Source organism: Sciurus carolinensis, chromosome X, assembly GCF_902686445.1.
Source record: "Sciurus carolinensis chromosome X, mSciCar1.2, whole genome shotgun sequence".
Lineage (NCBI taxonomy): Eukaryota > Metazoa > Chordata > Mammalia > Rodentia > Sciuridae > Sciurus > Sciurus carolinensis.
In genome coordinates, this window is record NC_062232.1 from 74,772,308 (window position 1) to 74,797,491 (window position 25,184).

At 30.9% G+C, this 25,184-nt stretch overlaps 1 protein-coding gene across 9 annotated transcripts in view; it reads left to right on the forward strand.

Annotated features, from left to right (window-relative positions):
- The window catches only part of Pcdh11x (protocadherin 11 X-linked), a 685,340-nt gene that overhangs the window by 481,019 nt on the left and 179,137 nt on the right, over positions 1 to 25,184 (forward strand). For all 9 annotated transcript variants that reach the window (XM_047536275.1, XM_047536279.1, XM_047536276.1 and 6 more), the window contains one exon: positions 6,454 to 6,652. In XM_047536275.1, coding sequence (XP_047392231.1) covers positions 6,454 to 6,652 — 199 coding nt within the window. The remainder of the gene's footprint in view (positions 1 to 6,453; positions 6,653 to 25,184) is intronic.

Genomic DNA, 25,184 nt, shown 5'->3' on the forward strand with positions numbered 1-25,184 from the left:
AGAACTTCCTGCAGAGACTAGTAATAATGCTATAGTACTTAAACACAAACAAATCCTAGAAAGGTTAAAAAAAAAACAACAACAATAACTCAGGAACAAAATGTGAAAGGGAAATTGAGAAATGAGACAGATTTTTCAAATTGTATGGAACAGTACAATGAAAAAGTAAGTCAACTGAAACCCTGAATTGAAAAAGTAACCTGATTTTGACTACAAATTACAGGGTCAAATAGTAAATTCCTGCTATAAAATAAAAAGGCCTGCTATGACATCTAGGAGTTTTTTACAATGGGAATTTGGTTCTTCAAGTGGGTATGTGAGCAGGTCATATAATGCAGATGAAAATTTTGAGTTGAGTTTCTAACTAAGCTATTTTCACATTTTACTTTCTGATATGTTAAGTAATATAAATTGTCTATGAAACTATACTCATGGGAAAATGCAGAAATCTCTGACATCCAGAATGAAGCAATTGATTGTAATGGAATACAGACCTCAAATACTTAAAATATGCTTAATTGGTTTATATTCTGAATATTTTCTGTATGAATAAAAGAACCCTGCATATGGCAATCCTTAAAAACAATAAGGCTACTTATGATTACCCTTTCTTATAAGAATTACTAGTGATGACAGTTAATCTAAAGAAAGGCTAGATCAGAGTGTATTAGTATTGGAGTCAGGGAGAGTGCAAGATTGTAAAATAAGTTTAAAAACTTTGATAGATAACTCTAATGAGCCTGTCCGAACATGATATTTAACTCCCCCATAATGAGAATCACAGGCTGGCCTATCTGCATGCAGACTCCTTGGTGCCAGATTAACCTTTTTTAAATGTCATTTGCATCATGTTATGGAAATGTAAGGATATTCACCTGATCTTTAGTATGGACTTATGACTTCAAGAGGTATAATGGACTCAAAAAATGTTGGGGGATTTAATATTTTACTTGTAAATTATTCATTTAAGCAATATAAATAGAACTTATAAGTATTCATATGTCCTGAAATTTTGACTTATTTGAGCTAAAAATGAGGTGTGTAGATTTTAGAAGGAGGCATCCTGTGTGATTTCTCTGTTACTGACAGAAAATAACTAGCCATAGAGGGTTTTTATTTATTCATAAAAAATCCATAATTTATTTTCATTCCATGAAGTCACCTTTATGGTCAGTAAATTTGTTTTGTATGCCACAGTTTCCTTGAATGTCTTCAGACAGACAAATTGATCATCTTTAACACAAAAAATAATTATCTTTTGTCTCTGTAAGGCATAATGAATGATTTTCATGAAATAGTTAATATTTCATGAATTTATATCAACTTTAACAATTATCAGGATTGAATAAGATATTTATATTGAATAAGATAAATATCTCTGTTTTGAATACCCCTGTATTATGAATATGGGCAGAAAATAACATCAGATGTTACGGATTCATACCTAAAAAACTAAATGTCAAACGAGTTAAATAAAGTTTCCAAAATTTGTTACAAAGGATTCATAAGTTACCAAAGTTCATATAATTATTTTATGTTCATTTCTTTCCAGAAATGTCACAAGTTAGAAAAATGCAATCTGAAATAGGAATAATTACAATAATGATGAAAAAAGAGCTAACTGTTCTTATCTCATCAAAAATCAGATTTCCAGAAGCCTTTAAACAAGTTTAAATTAAGACAATATTTCATGGAGATTTTTATAAAAGAATGAACAACCTACTTAATCACACAAGTACAAATATACAGGTTTTTGTGAATTCATTGAATAAAAATCACATTAATTGATGATATTTGCTTGCCTGATACGGATTATAGAAATAGATAAGAGAGTATATCAGACTGAAAAATTAAATCCTCAATATATGTTTGAATATTAGACCAGTTTATTATGAATATTATGACCATACGATGCACCATGATGCACAGTGAATCTCCTGATAATTGTTAAAGTTAATATAAACCAGAGAGTTTATTAATATGTCTGTGTTGTATTTAAACCCTCAAAATGTATGTAGGAGGGGTTAGGGTTGTAGCTCAGTGGTAGAGTGTGAGGTACTGGATTTGATCCTCGGCACCACATAAAAATAAATAAAATACAGTTTAAAATTCATAGGGGAAAATGTCAAATAGACAAACTGCATTTCAAGAATAAAGTCATGGTTATGCTGATGGTGTTTTTATATGCCTTTTGGAAGGGATTAAAAAAAAGCAGTGAGTTGTGTTCACTAAAAGGGGTCCTCACAAACCCCCTCATTTTCTGTTATCTGTCCGTCATGGAATTCAATTTATGAGTGTCAAAATGGTTGGGGGTGAGTACACAGCCAGACTAATTATAGGTTCATTCCAGGGCCTTCCTTTGCAATGACTTTTAGTAAGTAACTAGCACAGGTGTCTAGGATAGGATATCTTTTTTCTTAAATTGCCTTGTTATTTTCTGTGTAGATAAACAAGTGAACACAAAACTCCATTTTCTTTATATCAGAAAGTAACATATAGCACCCTACTTCAATCATTTGGCTCAAACTTACTGACTATCCACTGGGAATTTCAATTGTTTAGATATATGAATGTTTAAGCAGCAGATCCTAATTTTCAGATTTTTTTTGTCAGCAGTGTTTCCTTATTCATAGATTCAATTATCTAGATCAAATATTTTAAAACACAATGATAAAAATATTAATATGGTATATATATACACACACTCATGCTAGACATATAACATATTATGTGTCCAGAATATACATACTGAAATATATTACTTGTGTATTATTAGAAAATTAAAATATCCTTGAACAGTTACTTATTGTTGTGAAAGCAAGTATAAATTAGTCTCATGCCAAACTGGTTTATTTAACATGTAATATTTTTTATTTATGTGTTAAGTATTATTTTTGACCTTACATACAATAGATAATTGTAGACTCATTCCTACACAATAATTTTTCAGGCATTTTTTACAGTTGCTATTTTCTTGGTTTTTAATTTTTTTAAATTTCATATATAAATCTTGAGGTGGCTGAAAATATGTTAACAATCAAAAATTTGGGGAATTAAATGATGTTTAGCCTACAACTAAATAAGCTTCTGGCTTATGGAGAAAGAATAAGCAAAACCAGCTGTGCTGGATAGACAAAATTAGCCTTGTTGATGAAGGGTCTGCAAATTATGGGCCCAAGGTCTTATTTAGTGCTTTTAAACTCTGCCCTGTAGGCAGCTAAGCTTTTCCTAAACTTGTATGAAACTCTGCTTTCAATGAATATAACATGGGTTATTATTTTATTATGTCCCTACTAAATATCTTTAGTACTAATAATCAACACGGTGACTGACAGGCAAGGGAATCCATGTATCTCAAAGCCCTCTAACATGATTAAATGGTTCTATGACTGACAGATGTATATTTAAAAATCAGTGTGACATTCATTTTTAGCTTTTATAATAAATATGATTATGGAAGACATAAAGCTTTTATTTTCCTCTTTTTGGCATGTGTTCTGATATACAAAGAGTAATAGAAAGAGGGATATTGAGCAGGCAAAAGCATAGAAAGTGATTGCAACTCTATAATTTTCCTGAGCAATGTTGTTGTTTTTTGTTTGTTTGTTTTGGGTTTTTTTTTTTTTTTTTGTACTGGGGATTGAACTCAGGGGAATTTCAACCACTGAATCACATCTCTGGCCCTATTTTGTATTTCATTTAGAGACAGGATCTCACCGAATTGCTTAGTGTCTCAATTTGAACTCAGGATCCTCTTGCCTCAGCCTCCCAAGACACTGAGATTACAGGCGTGCACCACAGTGCCCTGCCTGAGGAGCATTTTAAATTCCAGAAGTTTCATTGTAGTTTAACCATATAACATATCCAGTGTCACTCTCCACAGCTTCCTTGTGATATAACACATACACCAAAAACAGAATAAAACAAAACAACAACAAAAAACTGCCTTCTGAATCCCTCAGTATTACTCTGATTCAACAGGATTTTCTATTATTCAGCTTATTTTCTGCCATGACTAATTCTTCTAAGTATTACCTCAACACCACCAGCTACTCCTAAGAGAACCAAATTTATAATGATATTTATCATTATAAATCATTATAAATTTATCATTATAAAAATAAATACAAATATACAAATATAAAATAAGAAGAATCATGAGAAAGAATGATTATATGATTATAAACATATTCCATATATTATATTGTATATATTTCATATATCAGTAATCTCTTCATATTTTATTAAAATTAATATATAGATAATGGTTATGAATTAAGGCATATTCACTATTCCTACTTAAATATTATATACATCTATAAAGTTTCTATATTATATCTTAGACTGAAGAATGGAATTCAAATATTTTATATGTTCATTTGAAGACATCTATCATTGTCTAACCTGAATGTTTGAAAGCATTTGCATTCTGTCATATAAATGACTAGTACCTAAATTCATGTAACTTTTGATGTATATAAATAATGGTTTCTAATTTGTATATTTCATACTTCTAGTAGTTTGGTGTTTTGGTTTATCTGTTACACCACATATCATTCCTATTTTGGGGGTAACATGGAAACCAAATGTGCTTCTCATTTTTTATGTTAAGAATATGAGTAATGAACAGCAGAAATGTCTCTTTGCTCCAGAATGACTGGCACCTTGGATAAATTGGTCCAAATTTGAGAGATGACTGAGATGGCTCCAATGATATTATCAACTGGAATGTCAAAAATCAATTCTTCAAATGTGTATCTGACACGTATACTTAAGTGGCTAGAACAGCTGGGCCTCTCTAGGCATTGTAGTTTTTTCTTACGCTTTTGTTCCACATGGCCAGTTTAAGATTCCTCACATTTTGGCTGTCTCCCAGTAGTCAGACATCTTTCAATATAGCTGGCCTTCCCCACAGTGAGTAGTAGGGGAAAGAAGGAAGGCAGAAGCTGCAAGATTTAATACACTGGGCTTGCCCAGATTCAATAGTTGGGAACTGCCTAAGGGTCTGAATAGCAAGAGGTAAGGTCCATTGGGGAGGCCGTCTTCAGAAACTAGCTACTATGTGTAGCAATGCTGCAAACACAAATGCTGCTTCATCTAGTGGGGGTATTGCCCTTCCTAGATGTCATAATCCTCTTATTGTTGAAAGTAAATGCTTCATCTTTTTATTTTGACTTGTATATATATTTTATATTCTGCTATTACCATCATGATGTGTGTATGTGTGTGTGTGTGTGTGTGTGTGTGTAACTTGATTTATAGTTCCCATCAACTGTTATCCACACCATTTGATGACTTTTTGTTTTTGAAGAGTAAAATCAATTTAAATAAATTCCTCAGAAAGCTTGGAATGGAACCGCCATTTGACCCAGCTATCCCACTCCTTGACCTATACCCAAAGGACTTAAATCAGCATACTACAGAGATACAGCCACATCAATGTTCATTGCTGCTCAATTCACCATAGCCAGATTGTGGAACCAAACTAGATGCCCTTCAGTTGATGAATGGATAAAGAAACTGTGGCATATATATACAATGGAATATTACTCCACAATGAAGAATGATAAAATTATGGCATTTGCAGGCAAATGGACGAAATTGGAGAATATCATGCTAAGTGAGATAAGCCAATCTTAAAAAACTAAAGGACAAATGATTTTGCTGATAAGCAGATGAGGACATATAATGGGGGGTGGGAGGGGTTAGCGTTAGGGTTAGGGTTAGGTTTAGGGTTAGGGATAAGGAGGGTGGTAAGAATGGAGAAAGGAAGGACTGTATCGAGGGAAAAGAGGGGTGGGAGGGGTGGGAGGGTGGGGGGGAAGGGAAAAAAATAACAGAATGAATCAAACAACATTGCCCTATGTAAATTTATGATTACACAAATGGTATGCCTTGACTCCATGTACAAATAGAGAAATGACATGTATCCCATTTGTTTACAATAATAAAAATTAAAAAAAACAAATGAATTTCAATTCAAATATCTCCCTCAGATTATTTTAAAATATGATTTGTACTTTTAATTTTTGAGCCTACATGATTGAGTAAATTTGTATGATTTCTTGTTTCAGCTTACAAAAAAGTTATGGAGAAAATAGTTTTTTTAAAATATTTATCCATGTTTATTATTTTAAAAAATAATTAATGATAGCAAAAGAAATCAGAATCCAATGTGCTCAAATGCCTATAAAAGTTAATAGAGTCATGCTTTATGAGTTGACTTTCTGAATTTGGATATGCCCTGTGTAGAAATACAATAGAAGCAACTCTACTGCCAGGTGAAGCAGGTTTGAACACAGATCTGCCTGCTCTCAAAAGCCTGAAATTATTCATAACCCCAGATAATGTTAATGTGGCTACACTATATAGCTGAAATAATGCATTTTCTAAATTGGATGCATTAAGCAATTATTCATATCATTGCTGAAACCCTGTAATTTTCTTTTTTAGTCCCAGCGACGTGTCACATTTCACCTACCAGAAGGCTCTCAGGAAAGCAGCAGTGATGGTGGACTGGGAGACCATGATGCAGGCAGCCTTCCCAGCACATCCCATGCTCTGCCCCTTGGCTATCCTCAGGAAGAGTACTTTGATCATGCCGCACCCAACAACCGTACTGAAGGGGATGGCAACTCTGATCCTGAATCTAGTAAGTAATCACTTTTCCAATCTCTCAGTGTGAAAGGTTTTATTGTATTTGGAAGGGAGGGGAATAGGAAAAGGAAGGACAGTGCAATAAATCTGAAGTAATTTTACTGTGTACATATACAAATATGCCACAGTGAATCTCATCATCTTGTATGTGAACAAGAATGGAATTCTAATTAAAATAAGATATATTCCATGTTTGTATAATTATTTCAAAATGGATTATACTTTCGTATATACAAAAAAAATTTAATAAAAGAAACAAGTCAAATTGTCATAGTTGTAATAATATGGGCCAATTTGTTATGTTACTACGAATAGTAACATGTTCTTAAAAGTAAACATAAAGAATTAGGTAGAGAACTTTTAGGCAGGAATTGATAATATTCCAAAAGTGTTATCATAGCTATTCTAAATGAAATTTGTCATGAAATGTATAATACTTTGTTTGGACATAGGTGAAACTTTCTATTTATGTAAATATATATAGGTAATCAGACATTTTATTTTCTTTCATTCACTTATTTATGTATCAATAAATTACCTCTAATTTACATAAATTATTTTATGCATTTCATTTTTATTTTTAATAGAGATAAGAGTCATTGGCAATTGTTGTCTTTCTTGGGAAATAAGAATTCCCAATGCCAATATGGTGGAGATGGTCTGAGGTTTTAAAAAATGGACTGAAATCACATACTGTTTAGAAAGACATTAGATTTGGTGTTCAGAGAGAGGGTACAAAAACTATGTTTTGTAAATTCCAAAGATCTTGAATTATTAAAAAGGATCATGAATTTAATATTAAAAAGTTCATTATATTTATCATCATAAACATGTAATGAGAATCCTTCTGCCTTATAATTTAGGGAAAAACAAAACTTGATGAATTATACCTGTCTTTGAAGATTATTGAAATTCCAAGAATTTATGATTTGTTCCAGATATATTATGCACATAAAATTGTGTATAGAATAAAGAGCATACCATACATGTGATAGAGGAAAATGACAGGTATAAAATTATGAAGAAAAGAGAATAAGCACCATTTTTATAAACCTTTGCATATAAACTGTGTTACTAAGACACTTTGGTACAGAATTGCATAGCAACAATTAAAGAATAACTCAGAGTAAAGTCCACATTTCTAACCCTGAAATTAATTTTAAAGTTAAATGAGACCAAAATAGAATATCTTTGATAGTAACATGAAAATAATCAGTATGCATTAGAAATTATAAGACATATAAAATTCAATATAGCTTTATTGAACCCAATTATATCTAGTATTAAGTAGTTGTTTTAAATATTCAAATTTAGTATTTTTATAGGAACTGATTTTATTTATATTTAAATATGTAAACACCATCAACAATTTATTAGCTGACATACATACAGTCTTTTTTTTTTCAAGGCTTGTTTCTTCTAGGGACTAAATATTTCTCTCCTCTAATCATATTGACACAATTATTTTGAGTGTGAGTTATTTCATTTGTATTTACTCCAGAGGATAGGGCAATTGAAAATTCCAAGTTGATAAAGGCCTTGATGAATAAGTTTTATTTTTCAATGGAGCTAGAATTAAACTATAATATTAGTAAGACAAATACCATTTTTCATCAGCTATTCTAATACGTTTATGCAAAGTATAGAAATATTTAAAACTGAATTTCAATTTCTGCAGAAGGTTAACAGTATTAAGTCAATGTTTAAAGGTTATTTTTACCATGAATGTTCTCCTACCAAACCTGAAACCTCCCTATAAATCATGTTTTTAGATAATATTTGGTTGGATGTTCCATTTTTGGACAAGAAGGAATCTTATTTTAAGCACAAGAGGACCAATATTTACCTTGAAATAAAATTCTACTTTCTTAATGTGCTATACTAGTGAGTTTTGTAACATAGTATGTGTATGTATGCATGTATGTTTTGATTAAAAAGAAAGAAAATAACTGATGCAGAATTCACCAAAGCAAAATACCTTCTTGAGGCTAATACTGATAAGGTACTTTGAATCTTCCAAAAGAAATTCTAAAGCTCTGAAATAGTACACAATAATGAGCTTTGTGACACAGAGCAGATGCCAATGAACTGTGCAGTGTTAGTCAATAGCACCACAAATAGGAATGTAAACTGTTAGAGGAAGTAAATGTTGTCCTAAAGCAATGGAATTAATTTGTGCAGTTTCCATCTCATATTCTGAAATGTATCACATCCTCAATCTGCTTTCTTTCCTTCTAATGAATTTCCAAAAATAGAATATAGTTTTGAAAATCCCTTTTAGGTTCACAAAACAGATAGAAATAGAACTTTCATGAATAAATTTTCTAAAAATAATTGCTAGAGGGATTTATTAATACTACTTTAAAAATATAGTTCCCGGGTTGATAAAAATTGCTGATGAGATGAAGAAATTATCACAATCCATTCTCTAAAATCTTTTACTAAGAATACTTATATTTTTAAGAATGAGAAACAAGAAAACTCAATACAATTTTTCATTTTTCAGGAGACAAATTTAATAAAATGTATCATTCCATTTGAAGGCTTTGTGAATTTTTAAATTCCACAACTGCAATTTCCTTAGTTTAGCCTTTGGTATGAGGGTCACTTAATGCCATTCTATGCAATTTTGTCTTATTAGGATAGCAGTCTGTATTCCAGATCATTCCTACTATAGTAGCCCCAACAAATTATGTGTACCATTTCAAATGAACCATGCTCTGTGAAGTTAGATAATTTGGTAAAAATAAAACCAAACGGAAACCCACCCTCAAAATAGCATTATTGGTTGCTTTTGAGTTATTGTGCCTATTGTAACAAATAGCATCTGGATTTCAATGGGCCTTCTGGAGACACGTTCATGGAAACACAGTGTATGGCTCTCATAAAGAATAGGGCATAGACTGGGGATATAGCTCAGTTGGTAGACTGCTTTCCTTGCATGCACAAGTCCCTGGGTTCAATTCTTGGTTCCAAAAACAACAAAAAAAATTATATAAAGTCCAGGTATAGTATTAATCTAGAGTTTGGCTGACCCTGTGATCCTTTGTAGACTAAACATAATAAACTATGTATGGCCCTATGTTCATGTCTAGGGTAAAATATAATTTGTGAAGACAAGATTTTAAAGTGCTTTCCAAATGTCTTTTGAAAAACTTTGTTTTGGAATTATAATTCAGAATGAGTTTTGAGACTCATAGAAATATTTGCAAATGTCTACTACATTAAACTTCAGAGATCTTTGAATAGCTCATGCATGTGAAGCCAGTGTATGATAGTTTTCCCCCTTAAATAAAGAATGTATTGCTACTCTTTCATTATGGGTAAATTGAAGATAAAAAGTTAAGTACTGATTTCTACTGATCTACTGGCATGTTATAATTTGAATGATCATAGATAATATCCATACTTCTTTTTTTAGAGATTCAACTTTAGTTTTTCCAAATAGTCAATTGTCCCATCACAATTTATTGAGTAATCCATTATTTACTCCATGATGTAAAATGTCACTTTATCATAAGCAACATTTTCATACAAAAATTGTTCTGGTTCTGGTTCTGGTTCTGGTTCTCTCCCTCTCTATATATGTATGTGTATTTATGTATATATATAAAATTGTATGGATTTTTAAATTAATTCTCTAGTATTTTAATTTGCATAATTTTATGTTTTGTCATCTGCCAGATAAATCTGTCCTCATTATTCTCTTTTTCAAAACTTATTGGCTTTTTTAATGTATATTCTCTTCATTTGAACTTGAGAATTAATTTGTCAAATTCCATACAAGTCTTTTAGAGATTTTCAATAATTTGCATTACACTAAGTTTGTAGATTAATTCAAGGAAAATTTGAAACATTAAAATATTGGATCTTTGGGGGGTGGTGGGGGAAGAAAAGATAGTGGACTGAGACAGACATTATTACCCTATGTACATGTATGATTACATGAATGGTGTGAATATACTTTGTGTATAACCATAGAAACGGATAGTTGTACCCCATTTGTGTACAATGAATCAAATTGCAGTCTGTAAAAATAAAAACTTTTAAAAACTTGAATCTTCTCACTTAAGAAAGTGGTATATCTTTTTTAATTTTGATTCATTGTACAAAAATGGGGCACAACTTTCATTTCTCTGGTTGTACACAAAATAGAGTCACACCATTTGTGTAATCATACATGTACATAGGGTAATGATGTGTGTCTCATTCCATTATCTTTCCTTCCCCCCACTCATCCCTATGAAATCCATCCTTCCTCCATTCTTGCCTCCCCCACCACATTATGTATCATCATCCACTTATCAGAGAAATCATTTGGCCTCTGTATTTTTGGGCTTGGCTTATTTCACTTAGCATGATATTCTCCAACTCCATCCATTTACCTCCAAATGCCATAATTTTATTTCTCTTTATGGTTGAATAATATTCCATTGTGTATATATACCACAGTTTCTTATCCCTTCATCTGTTGAAGGGCATCTAGTTTGATTCCCCGGTCTATAGCTATTGTGAATTGAGCTGCTATAAATATTGATGTAGCTGTGTCACTCTAATATGGTGATTTTAAGTCCTTTGGGTATAGGCCAAGGAGTGGGATAGCTGGGTCAAATGGTGATGCCATTCCAAGTTTTCTAAGGAATCTCCACACTGCTTTCCAGAGTGGTTGCACTAATTTGCAACCCCACCAGCAATGTATGAGTGTGCCTATTTCCCCACATCCTCACCAACACCTATTGTTGCTTGTATTCTTGATAATAGACATTCTAATAATAGACATTCTAATTGGAGTGAGATGAAATCTTACAGTAGTTTTGATTTGCATTTCTCTTATTACTGGAGATGTTGAACATTTTTTTCATATACCTGTTGATTGCTTGTAGATCTTCTGTGAAGTGTCTGCTCATTTCCTTGACTGGGTTATTTGTATTCTTGGTGTAAAGTCTTTTGAGTTCTTTATAGATTCTGTAGATTAGTGCTCTATCTGAAGTGTGTGTGGCAAAGATTTTCTCCCACTCTGTAGGCTCTCTCTTCACATTGTTGATTGTTTCCTTTGCTGAGAAAAAGCTTTTAGTTTGAATCCATCCCAATTATTGATTCCTGCTTTTATTTCTTGTGCTTTTGGAGTCTTGTTAAGGAAGTCTGGTCCTAAGTCAACATGATGAAAATTTGGGCCTACATTTTCTTCTATTAGGTGCAGGGTCTCTGGGCTAATTCCTAAGTCCTTGATCCTTTTTGAGTTGACTTTTGTGCAGGGTGAGAGATAGGGATTCAGTTTCATTTTGTTGCATATGCATTTCCAGTTTTCCCAGGGCCATTTGTTGAAGAGATTATCTTTTACTTCTTAGGAAGTGAAATGATGAAATAGATGGGAAGTTTCTAAAGAGTCTCAAATCTGTCTTGTGTACCAGTCAAAAATCAGTTCATTTTCAGAGAAAATTCTCTAAAAGTGAATGGGGAAGAACTTAGATTAATTGATTTTCTTCAACTAAAAGTTATGTCATTTGCATTTTTAAAAACCTCTTCATTGGATTGTGGTCATTTCACACAGGAAGTTCCTGTATCTGAAAATGAGATAGTTAAATTATTGTCTAGTATTTGAGCCTAAAGAAACAAAATACATGAAAATTTTCATCAACTTTAAAAATTATTTGTTAATGCTTTTTTCCTCTTTTTTATTATACCATACTCATTTTTGTGGTGAAAAATAAAAAATCCCAAGAACATTTTGGGATAAAGAAGCTCTATATTTAAAATACAGAGAAATATACTTTGTCATTTACTTAAAAATGATAAATATGCTAGAGTATTTCTCAGGTTAGCATATCTGTTTAACATTCATTTTTCTTTCACTAGATTAGGTTTGCTTAGTACTCTAATACACCACTAATTAATTCACAAAAGGAAGTAATTAATCTTTCCCTGGTAACACACTCTGATTGATCCTGTACCATAATCTAATTAATTGGTATAAAAAGTGCAAGACCAAGTTGATTGACTAGAGTACTACTCAGAGAAATGCTAAATTTATCTTGTTCTGTTAAGACTGTTGACATGAATAAAACTAGGGTAATTTTGAGTTGAGTGTTTAATTAGTTGATCTTCTAATTATAAAAGTAGACAATTGATAAAAAACAAAAAAATTAAAAAACTATGAAATTTTAAAAAGATCACTTAATAATGGATTATTAAAACCCATCCCTTCGTAATTAAGGATATTAGGGGTCAGTTTTCTAAAAGCAAAATAAAATAAGTCCAAATATTTTTCCAGATAAATTTGTTATGTTAGTACTGCAGGAAAAGCAGTGATTCAGAAGGATTGTGCTAATCATTCTTCTAAAACTTCATGGAGAAAATATTATCCAATTAGTTAGAATAAAAGTAATACTTATTTACATATTTAAAGAAACAGTAACCCTTTCAGAGAAGAATTCTTAAATTCATCTGAATTCACAGTTTAGCAAGTATTAATCATATATGTGTTCATTAGTAACTTTTTGTTTGTGATTATATACCCAGGAAAGTCTCTCCATAAGCCCCCTAATATTTATTTTAAAAGCATTTTTGGTGGAAGTCACACATCAGTTAGCATATTACAATAAAATCAACAGAGAATGTCATTCATTTGTTAATATTGTTACATGAAACAGGAAATATATTCAACCTAAAAAGAAGTTTTGTTCTTTTTAAAGGCTAATTATCCAGTCAGGCCAACTCTGTCTCTTCTGGCTATATTTGATCCCAAATTAGATGGCTAAACATTTGAATTTTACACTGTATAATAAATACTGTGAAAGCAATATGTATTCATTTAAACCACACATTAAATTTTGACCTTTTCCCTTGTTAGTAATATGCTCACCATACTATGCCACAATTGTGATTCACAGCTCCCAGTCACTCATACCATCACAAGGGCGAACAATTTCATGCTCTATAGTATACAGTGTCACTAAACTGTGTATATTAGTTTAGGTATATAAAAATATACTTTTACATACATTCTTTTCAACATAAGGTGAATTCATAGGGATATAATCTCATCATAAGTCAACTTTTGTTGCTGTGACAAACACCTGAGGAAAACAATTTGGAAGAGGGAAGAATTATTTTGGGTCATGGGTTCAGAGGTTTCAGTTCAAGGTCAGATGCCTCTAATGCTTTGAGTCTGAGATAAGGCAGAATATCGTGGCAGAAGGGAGTGACAAGGGAACACTATTAGCTCATGGCAGCCAGGAAGTAGAGGAGATGGCAGAAGGTTTCTGGGACAAGATATAGTTCACAAGAGCATGCCACCAGTGACCTCCTTCCACTTCCTCCATCCATGGTTCAAATGTTTGAAGTTTCTACCTCCTTCCTAGTAGTCCATTCAGCTATCAGTGGATTAAACCACTGATGAGATCAAACACTCATAATCCTATTACTTCTCAAAAGTCTCACCTCTGAACATCACTGCATTGTGAACCAAGCCTTCAGTGAATGAGTCTTTTGGGAACACTTTATATCCAAACCATAACAAACTGTATTCATTCTTAGAGACTGTACAATAATGTCAGTTCATGGAGAAAAAAAGTAGAATAATACAAATCTGACAAGAAGCATGAAATAATTTATTCTGAAAAATCGATACATCATTATGTCAAAGTGATATTATCATTATCAATGATACCAGTTATTTGGAGAAAAGGACAGAACTTAACATCCCTGGGTGGTGGAGATATAGGACAAATGCTTGTTAAATTTCCTTTCTTTGCAAAAGGAAATAATATACAGTTTAATGTTGCTACTGAAAGAATAAAAAATTTCTTCTCATCTAGTGATATTTTTAAGGTAATAAATATCAAAGTCACTTTTTCCTGTTTCAAAGGAAACTCATTACAGTCACTAATATTTTTTATGACTACTAGTTTATTTTAGACCCTGAAATTATATAAGTAATAATGTTAGAAAAGTATCTCTATATAAATAGGTTAAAAGAATGGTTCTAAGAGTTCAACCATCTGCCATTGCTTGGGAGTATAAGACACACTTGGATAGTAATTGGTTTGTACAATAAATGTGCTTAGGCAGATATAAACAGTGATCAAGTGGCAGGTACTGCATGATATATATTAATTTTATCACTTAAGTGGCATGCTTTAGAGAAGTCTGTCTTTTTCTATTAAAGTTTATTAAAGTTTAAAAATACATCAAAATGAAAAATGGATGAAACAATTCTATCATATAGACCAATTGAAAAATATCTCCTAATCTGTAGTGTCTAGGTTTTGTGAATGCAATGAAGGATTTATACTAGAGATAATATACAAAAGGTGCAGAGGTCATGGATCAAAAAGAGAAGTACATCTTTAAAGTTGGAAACTTGAAGACATTTTCAGCACTCCATTTGTGTGACAGACTCTAAGATGAGTGTTATCTTTAGTATCTTAAATCTAATATGGAGTAAATGGAGGTTTATCACTCAAAAGCAGGCCTCTCTAAGTAAAGCAATCTCTTATCTTGTCTTTTCTATTTGAAAATGACAAGCACTAGGAGGTTGGCACAAGCTGCCAATTGAAAACCAATGCCATAAGATCTGGAATGTCAGTAAACTTGAATAACTGCTTTCAGTGATAGAAAATAGGTGGCCTTCTCTTCACAATAAGCCTTCCTGTGCTTCTAAATTTTTATTAGACTACCTACACCATATAATAATTCTCATTTGACATTTGTGTTTCTATTATTTATGAGTCACAAGGCAATTCATTTTATGACCTTCTTCTGTCTTTCTTCTTCTTCTTTTATCATTCCTCTTACTTTTCTTTGCTTATAAGATAAGACCATTTACCATTTGTTCATTTTTTGTAATTCTTTGAAAGTCAGTATAATCAGTAAATCAATATGCAAGTTTTGGGTGCCTTGGAATATTTAGTGTTGTTAGTCACACACCAATTTCTAAACATAATTTATAAATTTTAATGTATGAGGAACATTCAGTGATATACATATAATCATTATGATAGTACTAAATAATACAATAACTCACTACTTTCATAATTGCTTGCATCAACAGAACACTCAACATCTAGTAAATGTATCAAGGAGTTTACTAAATAATGAACAACTGTGAACAATCTGTATTTCAATAATTTCTGCAATTTGTTAATTTACATCTTTATTGAATGTTGAAAATTCCTAAAAGATACTAGAAGTGACAGTTTGCTGAACCAATTTTCCCTGTTTTAATCAGTAATCTTAGTAATTATTGTCCTGTTTCAACTAAGTACATGATCTTCATCTTACACTTTATTTTTAGAAATTTTATTTTGAAAAAAATTGCAAGATAAATATAAAAGTTCTTCAGAATAATATATATGAAATTAGCTATAGAATTTTATTTTTGTCTTAGAAAATTCTTCTCTCATTTTTTGGGTATATCTCAAAAGCCATGATAATAGTATTGATTTTAAATATTATCTTTGGCTATCTAGTTAAATAATACTTTAAAAAATATGAATGTTGACTAATAATTTGTATCATGGTACTTTATTTTGCAATCACTATTCATGAAATCTTTTCAACACAGAGTATACTGAATAATCTCTTTTAGGCCATCAATTTACATAGTACAGGATTATAATCCACATACTGCATTTAACTAGCTCTGTAACCTTGGATAGATAATTAACCTCAATCTGTCTCCTTTTCCTTAGCTATAAAATCATGCTGATCTCCAATACACCTTCCAGGGTTATAATATTGAAACCCCAAAATGGAGTCCTCCTTAATGAATTCTTAAGGTGTGGCCTTTTGTATTGCCTTTGACTTTTAGAATTCTAAGGGACCTTGGATGCCATTTAGTCCCACAGCATCATAATGCAAATGAAAGAACTGAGTTTTAGCTCTTTCAATCTACAGTTTAATATTATATACCAAGATTTGATGTTTATCATGTTCTAAAAGAGTAGAGTCACTAATATTTGTGAGAAGTTACCTTTTGCAATTTAAATGTAGCAAAGCATTGGGAGTAAATTATAATAAAATCTAAATAATTATCATGACCCAAGGGGAATCTTATATTCATATGGAAAACATTTGTATATGTGATAAGGCCATTTATTGAAACAAAGTTTCCCATGCAGAAGCTTCTACAACTAAAAGGGCAATTTTAGCAATATGGACTACTGATTTCTAAAATTACATTGAAAGTTAATCAGTGAATATGTTAGAGGAAAAATTGTAACCATGCTGAATTGTAATGATCATTATGTCAAGAAAGTTAACTGTTCTTCCTTGATATTTCAACATATTTAAATATGTGTATATACTACTTTAAAGCAGCTTGAAATTAAAAATGAATTTCGAAGGTAAATTTTCCCTGAACATGTTGAAAAGTATATGGAGAATCCTAAACAGGATAAATTAAGAATCAATAAATAAATATATCCCTCATCTATTCTCCTGTAAACCCAATCCTTTATCTCTTCTGAAAATCTTGTATCTTTGATTCTGTGCTACTTCTATTGTCTAACAAAATCATCTAGTTATAGTTGACAGGGAATTAATTTTGATAGACTCAATCTGACTGAGTTAATACCGTGTCATATAGTCAAAACGTCTGGAGTAAACATTATCATAATAGTCTTTTATGGACAATGATTAGAACTGGAGATGAAAGCAGTATAAATGTGGGAGTTAAAAAGGAACTGCAATCTATTGAAACCATTAAATTCTAAGAAAAAGTTTGTCTTACATACGAACTCTACTAACTTTTTTAAATTAATTGATGATTTCACAGAAGCTGATGCTCTAGATAGAGAAACTCATGCCAAAATATAAATATTTTGAGAAAAATACTTGATTACCTTGAAAATAGCATTGCTTACAGAACAAAATTTTCTAAGCAAATGAAAAATGGTGAACCTTAATTGTCTTTAGAAGATTCTACTCCTTCTCTGAGACTCATCAGTAGTGCATTGCAAGGCTCACTGAATGACTATAATTATTGTTTTAATGATGTGGTTTCCTAGGGTTGGGATTAGACTGTGATTCTCTTAGATTTATGCATGTAACATAATCTAAAACTGAACTGCATAATTCTTTCCTAATTGATAGTTCTATTTAACTGTACCCTGCCTATCTCTTTGGAAAGTGTGTGTGCCTAAAAAGCATAAGTGATTTTGGCATTGATTTGAGGGAGGTATCAATTTTACAAAGGCACATAAATGCTGTCAAAATTCTTTCAAATAATATAGGAAGAAAATTAATCTTATTTTTTAAACTATGTTAAATATTAGCAAGGAATTCATGAATTCTTTGTCTAATTCAGATGGCAGATAGAAAGATGCCATACTCATTAGAGATATTTTTGAATTTTGAATGCATGAAAGACCTTCTCAGCTTTTGGATCAATCATCATGCTTTTCATTCAGCTGTTTGTGTTTAATTATTTTTTTCTCACAGAAAATTTTCTGTAACAGCTACTTTTAGCAGTTAGAACTATTGTAAACATTTTTGTACTGCTAATGTTTTCTAGTGTTTCCCTTCCCTCCTATTGTTGATGGAGAATTGAATTGGACAAGATAAGAGAAAATATTGAAAAATGTCACAAAAATATCTGGTTTTATTCAAGTAGAAAATTGGAGTTACAGGACTCAACCAGAATTAAGACCAAATATTGAAATTTCAATTAAAAGTGCCATTGTATTGAACTATTAAGTCTTACCTTCTGAAAGAACTAGCCATTACATTTTTGCAGAACAGCTTAGTTTCTAAAATATAATATATAAAATCCAAATATCATGGGGAAAGATCTTAAACACACTGAGCCCAATTCAATACCCATGTAACTCTTTGAAATATCCCCTCAGGATTTCAAAGGATGTGAACTGTTAAAAAAAAAAAGGAACACTTTCATCTAGAAAGATCCCATAATGTCCAACAGTTAGAAGCGAATCTGTCTATACATTATTACTCAATATAGGGTAAAAGCAGACTCCTTTCAGGGCACAGAATAAAAGACCATTGCATAGGTGAAATTAATCATGTATTTTAAACTGAATTCTCAGAGCTGCTTTAGCAATACCATTTTTGCAAAAGGAAAAAGAAATGTAACAAAGACCTTGTTTTTTAAAGACCTTGAATTTCTTGGTTTTCCCACTCCCAGGAAAACCTTCTTTTCTGAAATTAGAAAAAATTAACTCACATAAAAATAAAAAAAATTAAGAGATATACAAGATGTAGATATGCTTCACCCTCTCCTAATTCTGCAGTTTCTCATCAACAAAGAAGAGCCTAGTTTCTGTTACAATATACATAACTAAATAATTTAATTTTGAAGAAAAGTGTTCCAATGGAGTACACTCAGACTTCCTGGATTAAAGTCTCAGCTGTGCCCCCTTACTAGTGGTTTAGCATGTAGTAGGACATTTAGGTTCCCTGTGCCTCAGTTTTCCTCATTCTAACAGCAGCTGCCTCAAAGCACTTTTGTATATTTTCATGGATGAGTATACTTTCTGAATATAGACATATTTACAGAATTTAAAATATTTTTTCTTGGACTAATGAATATTCTTAGGTCTTTTTAGTTTGTGTCTATACAAACCACCTGAATGTATTGAAAAACTGCAACTCCACAGTTGTTTATGAGGACTTGATATTATTCATTTTATTTATTTATTTATTTATTTATTTTAGAGGTTGTGCATTTCTACTAAGCTGCCACTTGATGTCCAGGCTCATAGTGGGGAACCACGCTTTGGGAGCTAACTACTAACAAAGGTTTTCATTGGAAAATCAAAATAAATCAATTGGTACTGATCAATCCAGGCATTAAATAACTCATGATGATCTGTGGAAAAGCCTCAAAAAATATTTTATATTTTAAGATGTATTAAATTTGATCATACTCGAGTTAATATTACACATGCTTGTGTGTACTATATGCTTTATACCAAGGTGTTAAAAAGCATTACAGAAATTTTGAAGTGTTAGTGATAACTTGTTTGATATTTTCAATAAGAGACTTCCCTTCCATTCTGTCTCTACTGTCCCCACACATGTACATAACACATACACCTACAAAAATGCAAATACACACAATGTACTTTATCTGACAATTATTATTTGAAAAGCAATACGTTGCTATAAAATATCACCCATCTCATCTAGGCAAAGATAAAGGCTATTTTTAATTTGGTGTGTAACTATACACAAACTGTTTATTTCTAAGAAGCTAATCAGGAGAACAACAAATAGGACAGGTAGAGCATTAGCAAGGTAGAGAACCAGTTGCATTGCCAAAGAGAGAAAGCACGTAACTTCTATGCACGTGGGGGCATTATGTTTCCCATTGCACACAAGCTGATTAAAAATTCTTCAATTTAGTGAATCAAAATGCAGTCTGTAAAAAAAAAAATTCTTCAATTTCTTCAAGCAGTTTTCAGAATGGAGAAGGTGAACAAAGGAAGCCAAGAACATCATAGAAAATAGATGAAAAGACAGATATGTTTCCCATTGAATATGGGGTGTTGGACTCTTTTATTTGACAAGTTTTGCAAGTACCCAGAAAATTCTCCCTTTTGTGTATGCCTTCTGAGTCATAAAAATGAAATGTCCTGTTGTTAAAGTTCTAATAGTTTTGGGAAGCATATTTGCTTAGCAATTCAATGTGGATGTATTCTATGATAGGAACTTTAATTGGATAACTGCTGATTATGTGGGAGTTTTATTTCTTTCTTTATCTCATTGCTTACTAATATATCCTAGTTTAGTTTGAAAGAGTGAAGAATTATTGACTGATTATTTGTTCTTGCATCTTGTTTTATTATCATCATTCATTTTCTTTGCAATCTCCCCTCCCAGTGTGTTTTAGTAGGCTCTGTGCCTCAAGTCTAATGGACATAAAATGAAGGGAAGTTGTGGTTTTAGTATGCATAATGTTTTCTGAATATAGATGCTTAAGGAAATTGTAGACAGATGTCTTTTCATCTCTCACAGTATATGACTTTTTCTCTTCCATGTTAGGAATCAAAGAGAGTCAAGTTCTATTCAACATTGTAGTTGATTTGAATTAAATCTTCAAAATTTATTTATTATTTTATTTATTTCAAATTATTTTAGGATTCTCAAGTTAAAAATCAGAACATTTTCCAGAAATCAATAGGGAATTTTAGCAATAGCACCAGTAATTATAATCATGTATCCAAAGTAAAATATTCATGTTTAAATTTACACTCTTTTCTTCATAAGTGGGTGGAATGATATTTCAGAAGGCATAGATTAATATGTCATTGCTAATTTGTAAATCAGGTTTACCCTCACACTCCAGAGACATACATGAAAATGAAAATTACTCCTCATGGTAGGGATTAACATATTGAAGTTGAGACAAAGTAACTCTTACCAGGAAGGAATAATAAGAGTACTTGGCACTTTTATAACTTTCTCAAATTTTCATAGAAATAAACTATCTTTAATATTGTGCTTTTATTGTGTAGATCAGCCAGTTTTTTAACTTCTATTATAAGAGCATATCTCTGTGAATTTTAAGTATATTTCTGCAATTCTCTTTACAATGACCTTATTTTATGAGACCAAGCCATTTCATTGTAATATTTAAGTACCTGGAAAATTGCCATTTTTTCCCAAAAATATTTTTTGGGTTAGCACAAACATAGTTTTCATCAATAAAAATTAATTTTAAAATATCGTATCTCGAATTTAGTAAGGAAACAGCTATGTGTCAGGAATGTTGAATGCCCTATCAGACTTCAGCCTGTGCTGATTTATAAGGAGTAATTATCTAATGAAGGTAATGTTAGGCATGCATGAGAGTTCTTGAAGCAATGATTTGCAGTTTTAATAAATTACTGTAGATCAGATGATAATGCCTCATTTATATTCTTTTTCCTCTTCTTGAATCTACATATTTAAGTAAATACAGAAGTGGCTTTTAAGGGAAAAAAAATCATTTATGTGGAAAAGTAAATGGTCCTTAGATGGATACAGGAATTTATCCTAGTATCCTTCTTAAGTAACTCCTTCCTTCTTTTGAGGGATAGATTAATTTCATTATTATCTACTTACTTTACTACTGCATATTCAGTGAAGAGAACATGATTTAAGAATAAGGAGATATGGTCCAGATTTTGTCAATAACAATTATTTTCTTTAAGTCTATGTTATATACTTGCAAAATAAAAAGTATGGACTAGCTCTACAGTTTTACAGTTCAATTTTTCCATATATAATAATATAATTGCATTGAAAAAGCAATTTAAAAATTCTCTTTTCTGTTATATTAATTTGTTAATGTTGAACAATAACTATCTGTAATGCCTGTTGTTCCATGCTAAATGATTGAATCAGAATTTTCATTCTGAGAAATCAAAATGGTGGAGAATATTAAAAATATAACTTAAGGATGAAGGTTGAAAACTTAGAATATCTAAAAAAATCCTCATCAGCTTAATACTGGGAGAATATGTTACCCAGTTTAAGCCTCAAGGGAAATTCTAGTAGACAAATATGTTTAATTTTAAAAATGCAGGAGAAACAAAGGATACATTTTAAATCATCACAACCATTAATAAAACATATTTCTAAAAATGATTATTAATGAACTCTACTATACATGTTGATTCAGTGTCAAGGACTCACTGATACTGAATCAATCATTTATAAATTTGAAGAGAGAGTAGAAAATTTCCTAGAGCACTCTGATAAACTGAGTAATTGAAGTAAATGATAGTACACAAAGAGAAGAGTTACATATGAGAATTTTTTATTTTAATATTTTGAAATTTAGATTAAATTATCCAAAATATAACCATTATTTTTCATGAACTATTTAGTAAATTAAAAATATACAAGACTCTTTAATTGGTGCTGCTTCAGAAATGGAGGGTGAATTTGTTGGCAAAATATTAAATAAATGTCCCATATTTATTATCTGCCACATAGAGTTGGCTCATGCATTGTGTCATTACAACACTGTCCTCTATTTTATCAGAAATGCCTAAGGTTTTTCAAGATTTTCCTTGGATATTTTTGTCACACACTTCTCAGTTCCATAGAATTTTTCTTAACAACCTTAAATCTTATAATTGCTTCTTGGGAAAATACAAGATGAATAAAAAAACATTGTATTATCAACTTATTCTGTTACATTTGTTGTTTTATGTTTTTTTATTTCTTACATTTTCTGAAAGTATAGACATAAATATCATCATTTAGAGATTTTTGATTAGTTGGAAAAATATTATCTAGTCAAATATTAAGATATAAAATATGTGTTTTTCTTCCTATAAAACTGTTAAGGGCTTATGTTTTCTATGGGATAATGATAAGCCTTACGTCCCTGTGGATTGTTAAACAGAGATGATTTTTTTCATGAGATTTCATTGGAAGTGGGGAGGAAGTATGTATGTGGTTAAAGGCAAAGTTAATTACATACTACATTCTTTTTTAACACACTATGAAGAAACTTGCTTCGTTCTGTTTGGAACTAGTAATAATGTTTAGTGGTTGTATTTTAGTTAAGAGTATTGAGTACAGGTTAAACAAATGTAATGAACACACTCGTGAACATAGTATCACATTGGGATCAATTAAAGACTCTAGTTATACCACACAAATATACACAGGGATATATATATATATATATATATATATATATATAGTTCAATTATACATATATATATATATATAGTTCAATAATATTTTGTATCTTGTGGTACTTCTGGAATGAGAAACAAAGAAAGTTCTTAGATGCCCATGAAATATTATATTAAAGACTTACATATCTGGCATATCCTCAATGACAAATCACTTTACTATAACTTTAAATGGATTTAATTTTTTGTGAAATATAATATACAATTCAAGTTTCAAAAATTCAAGTTTCTTCTTAGTTTATTAACATGACAATTATACTGCTAATTCTTAATTGAATTTCAAATGCAATTTCTGATACCCTCAACATCTACTACATAAATACAATACAGAGGTTATTCTCATTTTCATTAATTTAGTTTAATGAATCATATCTTAATTTATATACTTAAATGTCTTGAAACTTTAGTCCAAGTTAGGCCATTCACCTTGTTTAAGTTCCAAGGTACTGTGGAGTTTGCTGTAGAAATGATGATGGCCTTCATATGATGGTAAGATATTTTAAATCTGCAAAGAGTTTCATAGAATGTCTTGTGTTTTTTAAAAAGTGTACTGTGTAATTATAGCTGTTTTACCATTTATTCCTAACAATTCAATATGAAATAGTGAAATAGCTTTGTCTCTGAAAGTGTAGCTTGCTTTTGATGTCAACATAATTTATAGGGATAACCACTGAGTGGTACATCATAGGACTTTAAAATACATATTATAATGTCTTAAATCTTGTTATATGTAAAATTTGAATCTTCTCTGCTTATTTTGTAACTCAGTGGAAAATTAGTGTCAGGGCTTGGGTTATAGCTCAGTGGTAGAGGACTTGCCCAGCATGTGCAAGAAGGCACTGGGTTCAATCCTCAGGACTGCCAAAAAAATAAATAAATAAAAGAAAGTTAGTGTCAAAGTTTGACTAATTAGAAACCTACACTGACAAAGATCATTTATAAATAATGTGAGAAATAAATTCCTTGAACAGGAAATTTATTTTCGAAAGGAAAGAGTAGAAAAAGAGTAAAAATGGAAATAAAAATCATGGGTAAGATATACTTTAAGAACAATGTAAATTATTGACTTCTATGTTTTAAATGTTATTTGACAACCAAACTTCCTTCTGAAATTCTAGCTTATATTTGACAACCTAAATACTGATCAAAGGGTGAGATTTAGTGGGGGAGGAATGTTTTTACTAACGTATTTTATACACATAATAAAAAATAAAATAGGCTCGAAATATGACAAATTATAAAACTAAATGTACTAGATTTCATATTATTCACCTACTAAAAGGTGAATAATACACATAAATATAAGAAATCTTACTACAATGATTCTAGAAATGATGATAGAGAGCTTCCAGAACAAAGTTACTTGTTACAGCAAAATAATGATAAATTATAAAATTAAGTAAAATAAAGTTTCTGTGTTTATTTACAACTAAAAATATTTTTTAACAAATGAAGACATACTAAGACATTTAGACAGAAGATCACTCTATGTCTTGAGATAATGAAACTTCTTAGATATTCAAATATTTTCTGGGTTACATATGAACTCAAATCAGTATAAATTGTTTCTTCCCAGATCTCTAATTTTAAAATCAGAAAAGTTCCTAGTTACTTTTGTTGAAAACATTATGAATTATTTCATGAGTTATTTTTATATATGCCAAGTATCTGTTTATATGTGTGTGCAGGGATGTGTTGAATGTTTACTTGGTATTTATTTTGTAGAATATGAATCCATAAGTTACTTCCTGCATTCCTCCCATGAGTTTAAAAATAAATCTCTTCCGGTTGCTAAATCAAGTTGTAAATACCTCATTTTGTCTGCTACTACACCAAGTCATAAGAAGAGAAAGGTTGCTTTTCCATATTTTA